Genomic DNA, 16,276 nt, shown 5'->3' on the forward strand with positions numbered 1-16,276 from the left:
CTGTCAAGGTTAGAGGTAAAAGTACGATACCCTGTAGTCAGAGTTTTATAGGACATGTATTTTGACCAGGGATATAGAGTACATGACCTAGTTTATTTTCTGACTACAATGGGTAAATTGATGTCATCAGGTGCAGACTTAGCATAAGAAAGCTCATGGTCATTGATTACCTGACTGGGACTGGGCGTGGACTCATGGTTGCTCGGAGCTATCACCAGTTCCAACTCATTTGGTGCCTCAGGTATGAGATTCTCCATGTTCTTTGTTTTGGCCTTTCTTGAGTAAACAAGTATTTCCTTTTGTTTTTCTGCATCTCCCCCTGAGTTTAAGTGATTGTTTGTATATGACAGGTCAGGACATGATGCAATGGGAGACTCAGCAATGGGAGACTCAGTAGATGGGCCAGGGAATGATGCAATAAGAGACTCATTAGATGGCACAAATTCAGTAGTAGAGAAATCAAAGAACCAATCTTCGCTCCACTTCTCCCCCTGAAGAGAGGGCTTTGGGAAATGAGGAGTGGTTTCAAAGAACTTGACATCAAGGCTGACAAACATTTTTTTTAAGACAGGGTCATAACATTTGTAGCCTTTCTGCATAGGAGAGTAACCAATAAAGACGCATTTAATGGCACGAGGTTCCAATTTATCCCGATTGTGAGCATGAACATGAACAAATGCAGTACTTTAAGTATATGTCTGTTTTTTAGTTTAGCAACCCCATTTTGTTGAGGGGTATCCACACAAAAACTCTGATGAATAATTCCATTTTATTGAAGATAATGTCCTAGGATATCATTAAAATATTTTGTACCATTATCAGTACGTAAAATTTGAATGCGAGTTTGGAATTGTGTTTGAATCATGGAGTGAAAACTAACAAAAAATAGAACGGATTTCAGTTTTATCTTTCAACAAGTAAACCTAACAAATACGAGTATGATCATCAATAAAAGTAACAAACCATTTAGTACGAGTGCGATTAGGGGAGCGTGAGGGCCCCCATAAATTACTGTGAATCATAGTAAATGGACGAGATGGTTTGTATGTGGATTTTGGGAAAGAATTATGCTGGTATTTTGCAAGCTCACAAACTTCACATTGAAAATCAGAAGACGTTTTATTTGAACAAATAGAAGGAAATAAACGTCTTAAATATTGAAAATTTGGATGACCCATCCTAGAATGCCATAACAAAAGTTCACTATCTCTATAAATAGATGCAGAATCACAAATTGTAGTATTACATTGTTCACTTGTATTTGCCTCTTCAAAGTTGTAGAGTCCCTCACACGCCTTAGCACTGCCAATCATCTTCCCCAATGATAGGTCCTGGAAAACATAGTGAGATGAAACAAATTTAGCAGAGCAATTGAAATCTTTTGTCAACTGGCTAATGGATAACAAATTGCAAGATAATTTAGGGACATGTAGGACAGATTTTAAAGTTATAGAATCAGATATGCGAATACTTCCTTGCCTGCTACCGGTGAGAGAGATCCATCTACAATTTTAACTTTCAAGTTTCCAGCATATGGTGAATAGGATGAGAACAATTGATAAGAATCAGTCATATGATCAGAGGCACTTGAGTCAATTATCCATGGTGATTTGTAATGAGATGAAAATTTAAGGCTAATAAAAAATTACCTCAGTGGGCTAAAGAACTAGTGGAAGACTGATCCGATGTTTGAATTGATAAGGAAAACATTTTATATAGCTGGTCCAACTGCTCTGGACTGAATACACCACTTGCTGTGGTATTGTTATTTCTCTCGCCTTGGGACTTCTTATTTGAATTATCAGTAGTAGCCTGATAGCCACGATTTTTTTGATATTGCCTCGGCTTCCAATCTGCAAGCTTTCCATGAATCTCCCAGTAGGTATCTTTTGAATGACCTGGGTTACGACAGTGCTCGCACCATAATTTTCCCTTTCTTGATTTTTGCCCAAATCCCGTAGGGCCTTTTGAAATTAGGACCGAGGCTTCAGGCCCATTTGACTTCAAATTCGGGGCTGGTACTTTAGGCCCAATATGGCCTATCGGTTGTCTCAACATCACGTGTCTTCTGCTCTCCTCACGCCTCACTTTTGCGAACACCTCTCGGGTTGATGGCAGGGGTCGTCGGCCAATGATTCTTCCCCACACTTCGTCTAGATCACTGTTGAGGCAGGCCAAGGACTGGAAGACCCATTCGTTCTTGACTCGTCTCTTGTAGCGTGTGCTGTTGCCGGAGCATTCCCACTCCTCCTCAATGCTCAAATCAAGGTCCTGCCAGAGATGGGTCATCTCCATGTAGTACTCGGTAACGTCTCTCTCGCCTTGCCTCATTTGCCACAGTCGGTTCTTTATCTTGAAGATCTGAGAGCAACTCTCAACGTCAGAATACGTCTCACGAACAGCGTCCTAAACGTCCTTCGCCGTTGGCAAGAACAAGTAGTGTTAGCTTTGGTGTATTCCCAAGCAGGGGGGTGAATTGGAATTTTAAATTTCTTCCTAGGTTTAACTAGACATTTGTAGTATTACACAACCTAGGGTCTGTCTACCCAAATGCGCAGATAAGTTTAATATGCAGAATTTAAATCATGCACATCATTTACACTATAACATACATGTGCGGTAAATATAAAGTGCTGAAATAAAAACAGACACACGATATGTTATAGGGGTTTGACCAATACTGCCTACGTCCTTGCCTTGGCTACACCAACATAAGGATTCCACTACTGCTCACTTAACGGGTGGAGCGACACCGGTTATAACCAGGTCAATTCAAGGGGTTGACCTCAACCAACACGCCTTACCAAGATGGCGCACCTAGCTTTCCTAACTGGGTCTAAGCCAGTCCGGGACTATTCAACAGGACTAGTCTCCCTCTTCAGGCCTGTGCCTGGAATACAATAATGAAATATAATTTTTATGTATACGGAAATATGCTTCTCACACTAAGCAAATATGTACTACAATATGCACAGTATAATCAATGCACCTCAAGTATGTATGAACTATAAGCTCAGTGCTCTACGTGTGCAATCAACACTCAATAAGATGTATAATCTCTAATATGCGTAGAGTGTTCTAACAAGCTAATCAAATATTCAAACTAACTCAAAATATTTTCCTTCAATGAAATAGGCACAAGAGTAGTTTGAAAATATTATAGCTTTGTAAAAATATTTTTGCACACAAAATATAAGCTCTAGTGAGTCTTGCAATGACAATGCAAAGACTCACTTAGCTATAAGATTTTTCCCACACAAAGATTTATCAAATAAAATCGGGGGAAAAATCAAGCTAAACCCTCAATATGAAAATCACAAGCAAAGCAAGTGAGGGTTTCTTAGCAATTTAAAAACAATTAATAAAACACTCAAAAAGTAAGATTTCTCAAAGGAATGAAGGTATTTGAGTGTTATGGACTAATTAGGAGAAAATAAGATTTTGAATTTTTCAGAGAATTTTGGCTTAATCCTATTTGCTAATAATTTCTTAATTTTTCAAATAAAGAGATATATATAGGCATAGGCAAAATTATTACTGTTGGGAACACCAAGGGTATTCTTAAAATTGATGGTTTAAGAAAATTAACCCTGTTTAGTTAAATTTAATCTCGGTAAAAAATAATTTAACCTGCGAGATTTGGGTGCCTAGTCTTGAGGTTCGGGTGCCCGAATAGACTCATTCAGAAATTCAATTTTTAAAGGTTCGGGTGCCCGACGTCAGGGTTGGTTGGCTAAACCAAAGACAGAAACTTTCTGTCCGCGGTTCGGGTGCCCGAAGCTAAGTTTGGTTAACCAAACTAGCAAGTTCGGTCACCCGAGGCCCTTTTGAACGCAAAGGTTCGGGTGCCCGGGTTGGTGAAAAGCACTTTGATATGGGTTCGGTCGCCCAAGGGAGATGCACTCATTTTTGGTTCGGTCGTCTGAAACCTGGTCAACCCGCTGACTTCTCAGCGGTTCGGGCGCTCGAGGTGTTTTGAACATGATGGGTTCGGTGGCCCGACCTCTCACAAATTTTGCCTATTTAGTCCATTTTTAAGTCAATTAATTCCCCTGATTATGTAAGTGATATGGGGACTGTTTGTGCATTTGTTTAGGGACCTAAGGTCTTTCTATCCTATCGAAAAAATCCAGCATCTTCCCTAAGGTCTCTCTAAGGTCTTGAGCTTATAAGTTCCTACATGCATGCAATGCAGATTATTGGAGATCTTGGATGATTATTATTACAGATCCAACGAAATGAAATGTAGATTACAAATCTTGCATGTCTGGATATTCATATATTATTTCAGTTTTCTTTGTAAAATTGGGCATTTATTTGGATGGAGGGACAGCTTTCAATCAAGAGAGAATATTTACACTGAGAGAGGATGTCCTTATGTGCTTTTTTTTTTACTTGTCCGTGCATCAATTCAAGAACCAACGATGATAAGGTTCTTTTAACATAAAGAGGAAGAATTAGTTGTTATTCTATTTTACATAAATTACTTTTTTTAAGTTTTAAAATTTTTTTGTTAGGATACTCATTGGTCGTTAAGAATGATAGTAGTTCTTACATTCTGAAATGTGCTTCTCCTAGTTATTTACTTGCAGGTTACAAGATAATTACTCAGTTTATGACTGACTGATCAATTATGCTACAGACCAGGGCTAAGGTCCATTGTGACAGGCTATCTTCCAAGTGTCATTCTCAATGGATTTATATACACTATTCCATTTGCCATGCTTGCATTGTCTAACCTAGCAGGTTGTATCTCAACAAGCAATAGGGATATAAAGGCTTGCAACATGGTCTTTTATTTTCTAATGGGGAATGTGTTCTTCTTGAGCTTGTTGTCCGGATCTTTACTTGAAGAAATTGGAGAATCTGTGAGCCATCCTAGAAATATTCCAAGTCATCTAGCAAGAGCAGTATCTGCTCAAGTAAGCTTTGCTAATCTTTGTTGATTTTCTCTGCACATTATTGTCATACATTATATCATTTTCTATAGCTGTGTTTGGATAGTATGATAAAACTACACAACCAGAATGAACAGACAGGAAAAATGTTGCAAGAAGCATGGCAATATTTGACATGACCCACTAAGCACTAGATTGAGAGAAAATCAGTGGGTCTGTCCATCCCTTTAAAATTGAAAAGTCTTTTTTTGGCTTAGGCCAATCTAAATACATTTGTCCAAATTTGAAAATTTGAGAGGTGTTAAATATATATGTGGTGTGAAAAAAAGACCATGGCGGATCTGCCTATTTAAGACAATTATTTAAGTTTATAAAATAGAAACAGTAATTTTTTTTAATAAAATATCATGATATAGTTTCGTATGAATTAGGTGTAGGTTTGTACATTTTATTGTAATTAATTTCATATAATTTAAAAAAATAAATAAATGGACTCTGCTGATACAAACTGATCATTAAATTCAAATAATGGTATGAATCTGTAGCAACCTATTTGTTACTTGTCAGCTGTACCCCAATTTAACCTGTTTAGTAATGGTTAAACTAGTTTGCACCATTGTTTGGGAAAGAATCTAATAAGCAGGTTGTAATTATACATGGCGTCCTTGACAGGATTACCAGATGGGTTAATTTTGGCACTTTGGTTTACCTGTATACGCTTAATAACTTAAATATGCCATGACCTTGACATGTGTTGGACTACCACTTCATCTAAGAGCTTAAGTTGTTAGGTTGTGGGCCAAAAATGCATGCCAAGCCTTCAACACTCCAGATTCATAGCTTGATTGCACATGGTGAGGTAAAGAAAACAATGAATGAATTTCATTATGGGGCATACTGGCACAAAGTTTTTAACAAACTGACAACAAACACTAGCAAAAAGAATAGAACCCATGATCCAATCATGGCTCTAATACCATCTTAGGTTACCATTTCAGCAAAAAGCTCTTCAGTTGTCTGCCAACAAATCAAGCCTTTGATGATATCTAGAACTGCTCCTCCTAATTATGACCCAATGTGTAAATTACTTTTTTGTTTTTGTTATAGATAATTTAATATACATTTGGACTGAGAATAAATGCTAAGGATGCTCCAAAATATATTATCTTGTCTTACTGTTTTTTTTTTTTGGTTCTTTCCAGGCAGATTTCTTTATGACATACATCTTGGCAGATGGGTTATCAGGGTTTTCTTTGGAGGTTCTACAACCCACACTACTTCTATGGGATCTTATAAAGACATATACATATGGCTATGGGAAGAAGAAAAATCCTTATCTTTATATGCTACCATACTTCAGAGTTATTCCTTTTGTTTCCCTCTCAATTCTGATTGGCATGATATATGCAGTTGTCTCACCATTGCTGCTTCCATTTCTTGTTGGCTACTTCTTTTTAGGCTATGCCGTTTATGTTAACCAGGTTTACCTCTTCACCTGTTTTTTTTTTCAACCAAGTTACTGCAATGTATCCTACTTGAAAACTTCATAGTAGTTTATTTGTGTAATTGAGTGTCTCATTTGAATAATGTTATACTATCTATCCCAAGCTTCACCATAGTGCTGTCAAACTGATATAGATGGGAATAAGGAGTAGGGTTTAAAGCCCCCTTTAGATCTGCTAGGCCCTGGACAGAGGTTAGCTATAGATGTAGAGCCAACTGTGTGTGGACATGTGGCAATAGGCACTTCTAGGCCTCTTCCCTGATACTGGATCATTCCATTGCTTTGGGTACTATGGACCCCCTGCCATCCATGACAGCACTTCTACATCATGTGGTAGCTCAGTTCTAATTCGATGCACATATTATAATTGAAATTAAGATCCCAATGATTATTTAATTCCATATAATGCAGAGATAATCACATCTTCTGTGCTGTACCTAATTTCTGAAAAATGTAGATTTGTCCACATTTAATAAGGCAGGATGGAGATCCTGATGCTACGCCCTTTAAAGATAAGACCATGAAGCTCTTCCTACAGCTGCTTTTTGCTTGCCCCTTGTATAGGTTGGAGCCATGACTTAATGCACCTTATTATATTACCATAGAAAGAGGGTTGGAACCACACATATATAGCATTGAGGGGTTGCACTTCCCCTTGTCTGGAGGGGAGTGGACTTAGGTTTCAGTTATAAACTAATAACTTACAGTAAAAACAATTTGTTTGAGCTTTATAATGGACCCTTTTTCTATCCAGTTAAATTCCTGAGTTGGATGCACCTCGGAATGACACATCATTTCACTGCATAGGCAATATTACTCAGAATTTCAAACTTCACAAAATCCATTAGATTCCTGTGGAGTTTGGAACTTGCAGGGATTATGTTATGCGCAACTAAGTTTTATGTTGAACTCCTATATGCTCATATGCTTTGTAAATTTGCCATTTCTGATGCCAGAGCTTTTTGTTGGTTGGAAAATACATACACGCTTTGGAAGCCCAAACTAAAGTTTTAGGCCCCACTTGAAGGAAGATTTTTGTCCCAAAAAAATTGTAAATAGTAGTTATTCAGCTATTTTGTTTTGGGTCCGATTGGGTAGCAAAAATTGTTGCAATAGCATGTTAGTGGAGCATGTTCTGTTCATGTTCGTGCAGGGTTGAATGAGAAAAAGCTTTTTTCTACTCACATATTAATCAGTGGTTGAGATTATCCCCCTCCCCCACAAGAATCTCCATTATCTCATTCTTACTTTGCCTTTTTCTTTTTTTCGGCTGTTATTCTGTAGTTGCCCTTCCAATCTTCTAAACAGTCATCAAAATTCTAGAGATAACTTGCACCCTATTTGATCCATTCTTAACCACCAATTATAATTATTTTGTATTTTGTAATTTTTTCAATAAATCTATTTTTCTTTTCCAATCAGAGCATACAACACCCTCTAAACAACCACCAAAACCCTAAAAATTACTTCTATCCTATTTGATCCATTCTTAACCACCTCTAAACTAATTGGCAACAATGTGATATTATTTTTTCAATAAAATATTAGAATTTTTTAAATGCCAAGAATGCATATACAACTTGAAAGTTAAATATTTTTGTTGTGTTGCTTCATACTTGCACATGTAAGAGTGTTTTGCTTCAGCTAGTGTTTTGCACAATTGCAGCACAGTATCTGTTTTGCTCATGGTTGCTACCTTCTTGCCTATTGTATTCCTCTGTTTATTTCTACATTTTGATAATAAGGCACTAGAAATCTCATGGATAACAATAAAAAGAACACTAATTTCTTGCAGATTCAAGATGTGTATGAGACTGTTTATGAGACATGTGGACAATATTGGCCATGCATTCATCATTATATTCTTATTGCAATCATTCTCATGCAAATCACAATGATTGGTCTTTTTGGACTGAAGTCAAAACCAGCTGCATCCATTTCCACTGTACCACTTCTTTTGTTCACTTTGATGTTTAATGAGTACTGCAAGATTCGTTTTCTTCCAACATTTTCTCAATACTCTATCCAGGTAACTTTTTGTTCTTTGAATTTGCGTATATATATGTGTGTGTGTGTGTTTCAATTTTGGTAGTTGAGTATGAATCTATGATGACTATTATATGTTGAAAATGACAGATTTAAGGGAACACATGGTCTTTTTTGAACTTTATAATAACAACAACAAGGCTTAAGTCCCACTAGTATCATGAATTCTTTTTTGAACTTTAATTCTTGTTAATTGTTTGTTTCTTATTGTGCTTTTCATCACTCATATCATTCTATTTCTGTGTTCTGATGGCTATCTGGTATTTAGTGCGTTTCTGCAATTAGTATTCCCCCCCCAAGTAATTACGAGATGTTGCAAAAGGCACCTCTCCATAGGCTGAAGGGAGGGTCCAGGGAAAGCAAACTCAAGGACAAATTCAAGGATTGGTGACTGTGACATAGGGAACACAGTTTTTTGGGTTTCTATGGTCATTTTTTATGATGCAATATTGCAGTTTATTCTTTAGGAGAAGGATTAGGTTAAGTGATTGCTTTCTGTGTTTGAATTGAGACTGGAGATGTGTGTTGAGAATTCCACTTGTGAGTTTGTCCCACATTGGAAAAATTTGAGTGGATGATGGGTGCTTATATACATGGTTGGGCCCAATACCCAATAGGCTTAAGCTTTTGGGTCAAGTTGGTGTTCATCCATGTGTATCAAGCCCACCTATGGGTTCCTCCAGTCCTAACAAGTGGTATCAAAGCCGACGGTTTGTAACTCTGGGTCAGCGACATCGTAAAATACCTCACATCCCTATTGTGAAGCTAATTCTCCTGACATGCTAACAATTGGAGAACCAAGTGCGTGACCGAGGCCAATAAGGATCATCCAGCCTGGGGATGGATCCGAATAGGGTCAATACGTGGGAGGTAGGATTGGTTTGGAGGCATGTGGAATGCAATCCAAGGCACGTAAGGCGCCAGTGGTAAGGCCCACTTGAGCAACTGTTGGGGAATTAGGGTTACTCTCATAAGGGAGACAGTTTTCGTTCAAGGGGGAGCAGTTGGAACTCACAAGTAAGGGGGAGATTCTTGAGAATTCCACTTGCATTGGAAAAATTTGAGTGGATGATGGGTGCTTATATACATGGTTGGGCCCAAGACCCAATAGGCTTAAGCTTTTGAGTCAAGTTGGTGTTCATCCATGTGTATCAAGTCCACCCATGGGTTCCTCCGGTCCTAACAATGTGGAGGTGTTTTGCCCTATTTGATTGATGTGGATACTTGGATCTAATCTCCCTCTCCTTCAAGGAGTTTTGAACATAGTTACAAGCCTTCCACCTATCATTTTCTCCTCCTCCATGTCAGGAAAAATATTTTGTCCCAGAGACGATATATTTTTTTATTTCAGAATTGAGATTGAGAACTTGTTGAAAAGTTTTGAAGAATTTTTTTTTTTCTATGAATTAATTAGGAAAAAATTTTTGGATCCCATATTATCCCATGTTTTCATGGTTTTATAGCCCTCTCTCTCCTCCTACATAAATATGAAAATATCAAAATCCGAGTACAAATGTTGGCAATTGCCTCTACTACTCTCTCTTCATCAGTTAATTATTTGCACTGCTCCAATCCATTTCATATATTATGTAGGCTCCATTATTGCTAGTGACTGTTTCAGGTTTCCTACTACTTGCCTCTCTCCAGCTACCCATCCCCCCACCCCCACCCCAAAAAAAAAATGAGAAAAGAAAATCTTCATTCATTATTCTGTTTTGCCTTTTGTGTTGAATCTTCAAGGTGATTGATTTCCTTGGTTGGAGGATTAAAGGCCTCCAAATCTCAGCAACCTTGAAGTATTTCTTGTGCCTCATTATTATAGATTTTCAAGTTTCACATTCTGTATATACATTTGTAGGTGTGTGTTATCATATGCCTTCACTATGGTGGCAATTGAGCCCAGTCAAAATCATTTATTAGTTGCCACCTTTCTTTATTATATCTTGACAGGTAACTTGAGCAATAAAATCCCATACTCAAATTTTCCTTCAGTATTGCTTGTTAAGGTTGTAAGGTTAAATTTGCTTCATAGAATGTATATTCTTAATAATAGAATGGAATAAAAATTGTGCAAGATATAATAATTTAGAAACAAGGTCCCTTATGCAAAAGTTTGTGTTATTCCATTAGATATGGATGGATATGATAGCAATAGACATTCCCATTGTTAAAGTAGGGAATAGTCAATCCTTTTCTATTCCATGCCATAGATTAACAATTTTTTTTTCCTTGTCATTTCTTTTATGATAAAAACACATTTTCTTATGTAAAATATTAGATCCTTATATTATGGGATTTGGTTTGATTTACCAAAAGCACTCCATTTTTTGTTCACTCATCCAATATGCCCAGCCTTGCCCTTCTTGTAAATCATCTATTTTATCAGAATCAGAAAAAACAGTGTCATCTAAGGCTTTGGTTTGAATTACTCATCCCCCTTCTGCCTCTCACATGCTTTATTTATGCTTTCACTAGTGCTTCCTACTGTGTTTTACTAATTAGTGTTCAAATAACAATGTCATCAAACACCTACATTCCTCAAGTGGTCGTAGTGTTTTCTACTAGTTTTTTCTTCTCTCTCTCTCTCTCTCTCTCTCTCTCTCTCTCTACATATATTGTTGGGGAAGAGGAGTGGGGAGGAGGGGGTTCTTTCTCACCCTAATTGTTTTTGCTATTGTCAAACTTCTATCAGAATGGCATATGGTTCCTTCCTTTTATAATGCCCAGTCTGTCTCTTTTGAAAAGGTCATTCAAGCTTACAGTGATATCCTAAACTAGTTGTGCACTCAAGGCCATCAATGAAAGGTTTAGAAACTCAGTGTCTTGGATAAAATAATGACGATACAGAAGATATGTTGTAGCCAAAATAATTTCGTATTGGTTAAAAACATGATAAGCTTCGTGCCAATAACACTATGGTCCAACTTTGATAAGCCTAAAATATTTGTAACCTTCTTTATTGCACGTTTTGTACACTGGTTTTTGTTAACTAGAGGAAGAAAAAGAAAAGATGGAGGGTAAAATAGAAAATAATGGTTAGTGCAGCTCGAATAAAATTGTAATATTGCTAGCTGGTTTCTGGGCTTAAAATTAACTTGGTAAGAGTGGTATTGCTGCTATTAATTTGATCGCTAGTAGATTTAGGGAGTTGGCCTCGTTAGTAGGTTGTGGTATTCTGGATTGGTCCTTTCTTATATAGTGGTTCTTTGGGTGGCAAACGTAGGTCAGAGGCTTGTGGGACCAAGTGGTGGGGAGGGTGTCTAAATGTTTTGATGTGTTGAGAATTTCACTTGCGAGTTTGTTCCACATTGGAAAAATAGAGTGGATGATGGGTGCTTATATACATGGTTAGGCCCAAGACCCAATAGGCTTAAGCTTTTGGGTCAAGCTGGTGCTTAACCATGTGTATCAAGCCTACCCATGGACTCCTTCGATGCTAATTGTCAACGGAACAACAAACAGCAAAAGATTTCTTTCCTTATTTCAACCCACAATTATTTCCTTATTTCTCCATTCATTGTTTTGTACAGTTAGCATATATTTAGTTTACATGTATAGGGCTTGACAAATTATAGTTTACATGTATAGGGCTAGAATCATGCTAGAACTTATTTACTTTCCATGTATAGCATTCTTGTAAAGTCAATATATAATATACAGAACTCAAGGCCAAACCATTCGTCCATTCACACAATACTTTGACATGGTATCAAAGCCTGCCAACTGCTAATTTTTTTTCCCTTTGAATTTTGTTTTTTTTGTCTTCTCGGTTTCGGAGGTGTCTTTTGTTTGTGTGGTTGTTGTGGGTCTATTCTCTTATGGAATTTTTTTGTTCTCTGTCTTTCGGTATTTCTGTGGCTGAGTGGCTGTTGGAACAACTTTCTGTTGCTGTTCTGGTGCTTCTCTATCCTTGTGAATCTCGGCACAACAGGTTTCTTGGGTTGCAATTTATTTTTAGTGATGGCAGGTCGATCGTAACAGCTTTCTATTGCTATTTATGGTGCTTCTTTGTCCTTGTGATTCTCGGCACAATAGGTTTCTTGGTTCAAGATTTATTTTTTAGTGCATGAAGGTTGATCTTGGTTCTTTCTATTGCTATTTTTGGTGCTTCTCTATCCTTGTGACTCTCGGCACTGCAGGTTTCTTGGTTCAAGATTTATTTTTTAGTGCAGGCAGGTTGATCTTGCTTTTCTTTGTACCTGTGTTGATTTATTTTTTGGTAGTATTTTTCTTTTGGCATATTCTGTTTTTTTTTTTGGGCTTCTTGATTTTCTCCTTTATTTAGCATGGACTCCGCACCAGTATGTGCCAAGTTTACGGGCAACAATTATTCTACGTGGGCTTTTCAATTTGAACTTTTCCTGAAGAGAAAAGATCTTTGGGGTCATATTGATGGCACAGATTGTGCACCCAATCTTGATAAATCCAAGGATTCAGAGGCTTGTCCTTCATGGGTTGTGCTTGATGCCAAGGATTCAGCGGCTTGTCCTTCATGAGTTGTGCTTGATGCTAGGATTATGTCTTGGCTTCTTGGCTCGGTTGAGCCACATATTGTCCCCAACTTGCGACCTTATCACACCGCTCAATCCATGTGGCTTATTTAAAAACAGTATATCATCAAGATAACGGTACTCGTCGTTTTCAGTTAGAGCATGCGATTTCCATGTTTCAACATGACAATTGTTCCATCCAAGACTATTATTCGGTTTTTCTGACTCTTTGGAACAAATATTCTGATCTGGTTACCGCAGATGTTCCTGTCGCCTCTCTTCCTCTTCATGAGACTAGTCATCATGATCAGTTCCTTATGAAACTCTGCCCCGAGTATGAATTTGTTCACTCTTCTCTGCTGAATCGCTCTTCTGTTCCTTCTCTTGATGTTTGTTTGGGTGAGTTACTTCGTGAAGAACAACGACTTAGTACTTAAGCTACTCTAGCATAATCTCATTGTGGTCCAGGGTCCGTCCTTGTGGCTTATGTTGGTCAACGACGAGGACCCCCTGCGCATTCTAGCACCTTGCAGTGTTTTTTCTCGAAAGAATTTGGGCATATAGTTGGTAATTGTTCCAAAAAATACTGCTCTTATTGCAAGAAGAAGGGTCACATTATCAAAGACCGTCGTATCCGCCCGCGAAATCATCAAGCCCGGGGATTACAGACTTCTGTTATTATACCCCCCCCCCCCCGCCCAACAGTGATTTTTGCGGCCCCTGGCTCTTCTTCAGGTAACTCCTCTATTCCTGCACCTCCTACAACGAATTATTGCACACGAAATGGTGCAATGGATGCTAATTTCGGCATTATCAGCAATGGGACTCCAAGCTAACAGTTCTACTAAACGCTCGTATGTGGACTCGGGTGCCTCTAATCACATGACGAATAATCCCACTACTCTGTGTCATTTTTGGCCCTACGATGGTCAATATGCTATTCAGGCTACCAATGGTAGTTCTTTGCCAATAGCTGCTATCGAAGATGCCTCTTCTAAGTTCACTGATGTGTTTCTTACTCCTCAGCTTTCCACGAATCTTATTTCTGTTGGTCAATTAGTTGATAACAATTGTGCTATTAATTTTTCTGGTGATGGTTGTGTTGTGCAAGACCAGGTAACAGGGGAGCCAATCGCGAAGGGACCTAAAGTGGGGCGCTTGTTTCCATTACTTTTTCCTGTTCCTGCACTTTCTCCAGTTTCTTCTATTAAGTCTTTTGTTTGTAATAATGTTTCAGATCTTAGAATGGTGTGGCATCATTGTTTAGGCCATCCCAATACTCAAATATCCCACTTATTGAACTTTGGTTTACTTGGTAATAAAGAACATTCTTCTTTATCTCTTGAGTGTGCTTCCTGCAAACTTGGTAAGAGCAAAACTCTTCCCTTCCCTTTGCGTGCTAGTAGAGCTTCTCAGTGCTTTGATCTTATCCATAGTGATGTTTGGGGACATTCTCCGCTTAGTTCACATGAAAAATTTAAATACTATATGACTTTCATTGATGATCATAGCAGATTTACTTGGGTCTACTTTCTTTGCTCTAAATCTGAGATTTTTCGTACTTTCACTGAGTTTTTAGCGTATGTTGACAATCAATTTTCTGTTTCTATTAAGACATTACGCACAGATTCCAGTGGTGAATATTTGTATACTAAGTTTTAGACATTTTTGGCTTCTAAATAATTCATCAACTTTCATGTCCCGCTACTCCCCAATAGAATGGAGTAGCTGAACACAAAAATTGTCATCTCCTAGATGTGGTATGTACTCTCTTGCTAGAATCCTCCATTTCATCCTTGTTCTCGGTTGAGGCTTTGAAAACTTCTACTTACTTGATTAATCGTTTACCTTCTTAAGTCCTACCTATGGAGTCTCCCTATTTTTGCTTATTTGCTAAGCAACCTAGTTACGATAACCTTCGTACCTTGGGTTGTGTATGTTTTGTTCATCTACCTCCTCATGAGCGACATAAATTATTTGCTCAATCTGTTCGATGTGCATTCTTGGGATAATTAGTGTGTCAAAATGGATTTGTTTGCTATGATCCTACATTATGACGTACATGCATTTCTAGGAATGTTATTTTCTTTGAAAATCAACATTTCTTTCTTGTGTCTTCTGTACCCTCCTCTTCTACTGTGATTCTCCCCTCCTTTGAGGAGCAGTTCTCGGATCCTCATCAAGTCGGTTCTCGTTTTAAACTAGGTATTGTGTATACACGACGCTCCCGCCCACAGTCTCTTCCGGTGGCTCATCCAATATTTGATCTTGCCACGCTCCAAATTTAGTCAGTTGTAGCACCTCCAAAGCCTTTGGTACATCACTATTCTCGAGTGTCGGTACCCCCAGATAGGTATGGGCTTCCCTCTTCCAGTTCTGGCAAGTTTGTTTCAGCTCGTACTGCTGCATTGTCCAATTTAGATATTCCCACATCTTACTCACACACAGCCAAGCATGATTGTTGGCGACAAGCTATGCATGAAGAAATTGCCGCTCTAGAGGCCAATCACACCTAGGACATTGAGCCTTGTTCTCCCACCATTGTTCCTCTGGGTTGTAAATGGGTTTACTTAGTCAAGGTCCGATCTGATGGAAGTCTAGATCGTTACAAAGCTTGCCTTGTTGCACTTGGGAATAATTAGGAATATGGTGTCAATTATGAAGAGACCTTTCCTCTTGTGGCTAAGATGACTAATGTTCGTACGATTCTAGCGATTGCTGCTTCCAATGACTAGCCACTATATCAAATGGATGTCAATAATGCTTTTCTTCACAGAGATCTTGAAGAGTGTATTTATATGAACCACCCCCGAGCTTGTTTTCCTTTTCAACTTCACATGTGTGTAAGCTTCGTCGCTCTCTTTATGGTCTCAAACAAGCTCCAGGGCCTGGTTTGATAGATTCTGGACCACTTTATTACAATTTTCATTCAAGCAGAGCAAGTATGACACTTCATTGTTTCTTTGGAAATCAGACATGGGTATTGTTGTTCTTTTGGTTTATGTTGATGATATTGTGATTACTGGTTCCGATTCTGCTTTACTTGATTAGCTCAAGACTCATTTCTCAGGGGTCTCTCAACATATTTTCTTGGTCTTGAGGTGAATCATTGTCCCTCTAGTATTTCACTCAATCAACATTAGTATGCTAGTGACTTGGTGGCTACAGTTGGCCTTCAAGAGGGTACTTTTGTTGATACTCCCATGGAATTAAATGTCAAGTTTTGCAAAGAGGAGGGTGACTTGCTGATCCCTGTTTATACTGGAAGTTAATGGGTAGTCTTGTCTATCTCAGCATGATTAGACCGGACATTTCTTTTGCTGTACAGCAAGTCATCT

At 38.2% G+C, this 16,276-nt stretch overlaps 1 protein-coding gene across 3 annotated transcripts in view; it reads left to right on the forward strand.

Moving 5' to 3' along the window:
* LOC131159224 (CSC1-like protein At3g54510) overlaps positions 1 to 16,276 on the forward strand; it is a 91,024-nt gene that overhangs the window by 69,816 nt on the left and 4,932 nt on the right. For all 3 annotated transcript variants that reach the window (XM_058113955.1, XM_058113956.1, XM_058113957.1), the window contains 3 exons: positions 4,643 to 4,922; positions 6,101 to 6,379; positions 8,198 to 8,431. In XM_058113955.1, the coding sequence (XP_057969938.1) occupies positions 4,643 to 4,922; positions 6,101 to 6,379; positions 8,198 to 8,431 (793 nt within the window). The remainder of the gene's footprint in view (positions 1 to 4,642; positions 4,923 to 6,100; positions 6,380 to 8,197; positions 8,432 to 16,276) is intronic.

This window comes from Malania oleifera, chromosome 7 (assembly GCF_029873635.1).
Source record: "Malania oleifera isolate guangnan ecotype guangnan chromosome 7, ASM2987363v1, whole genome shotgun sequence".
In the NCBI taxonomy this organism is placed as follows: Eukaryota; Viridiplantae; Streptophyta; class Magnoliopsida; order Santalales; family Ximeniaceae; genus Malania; species Malania oleifera.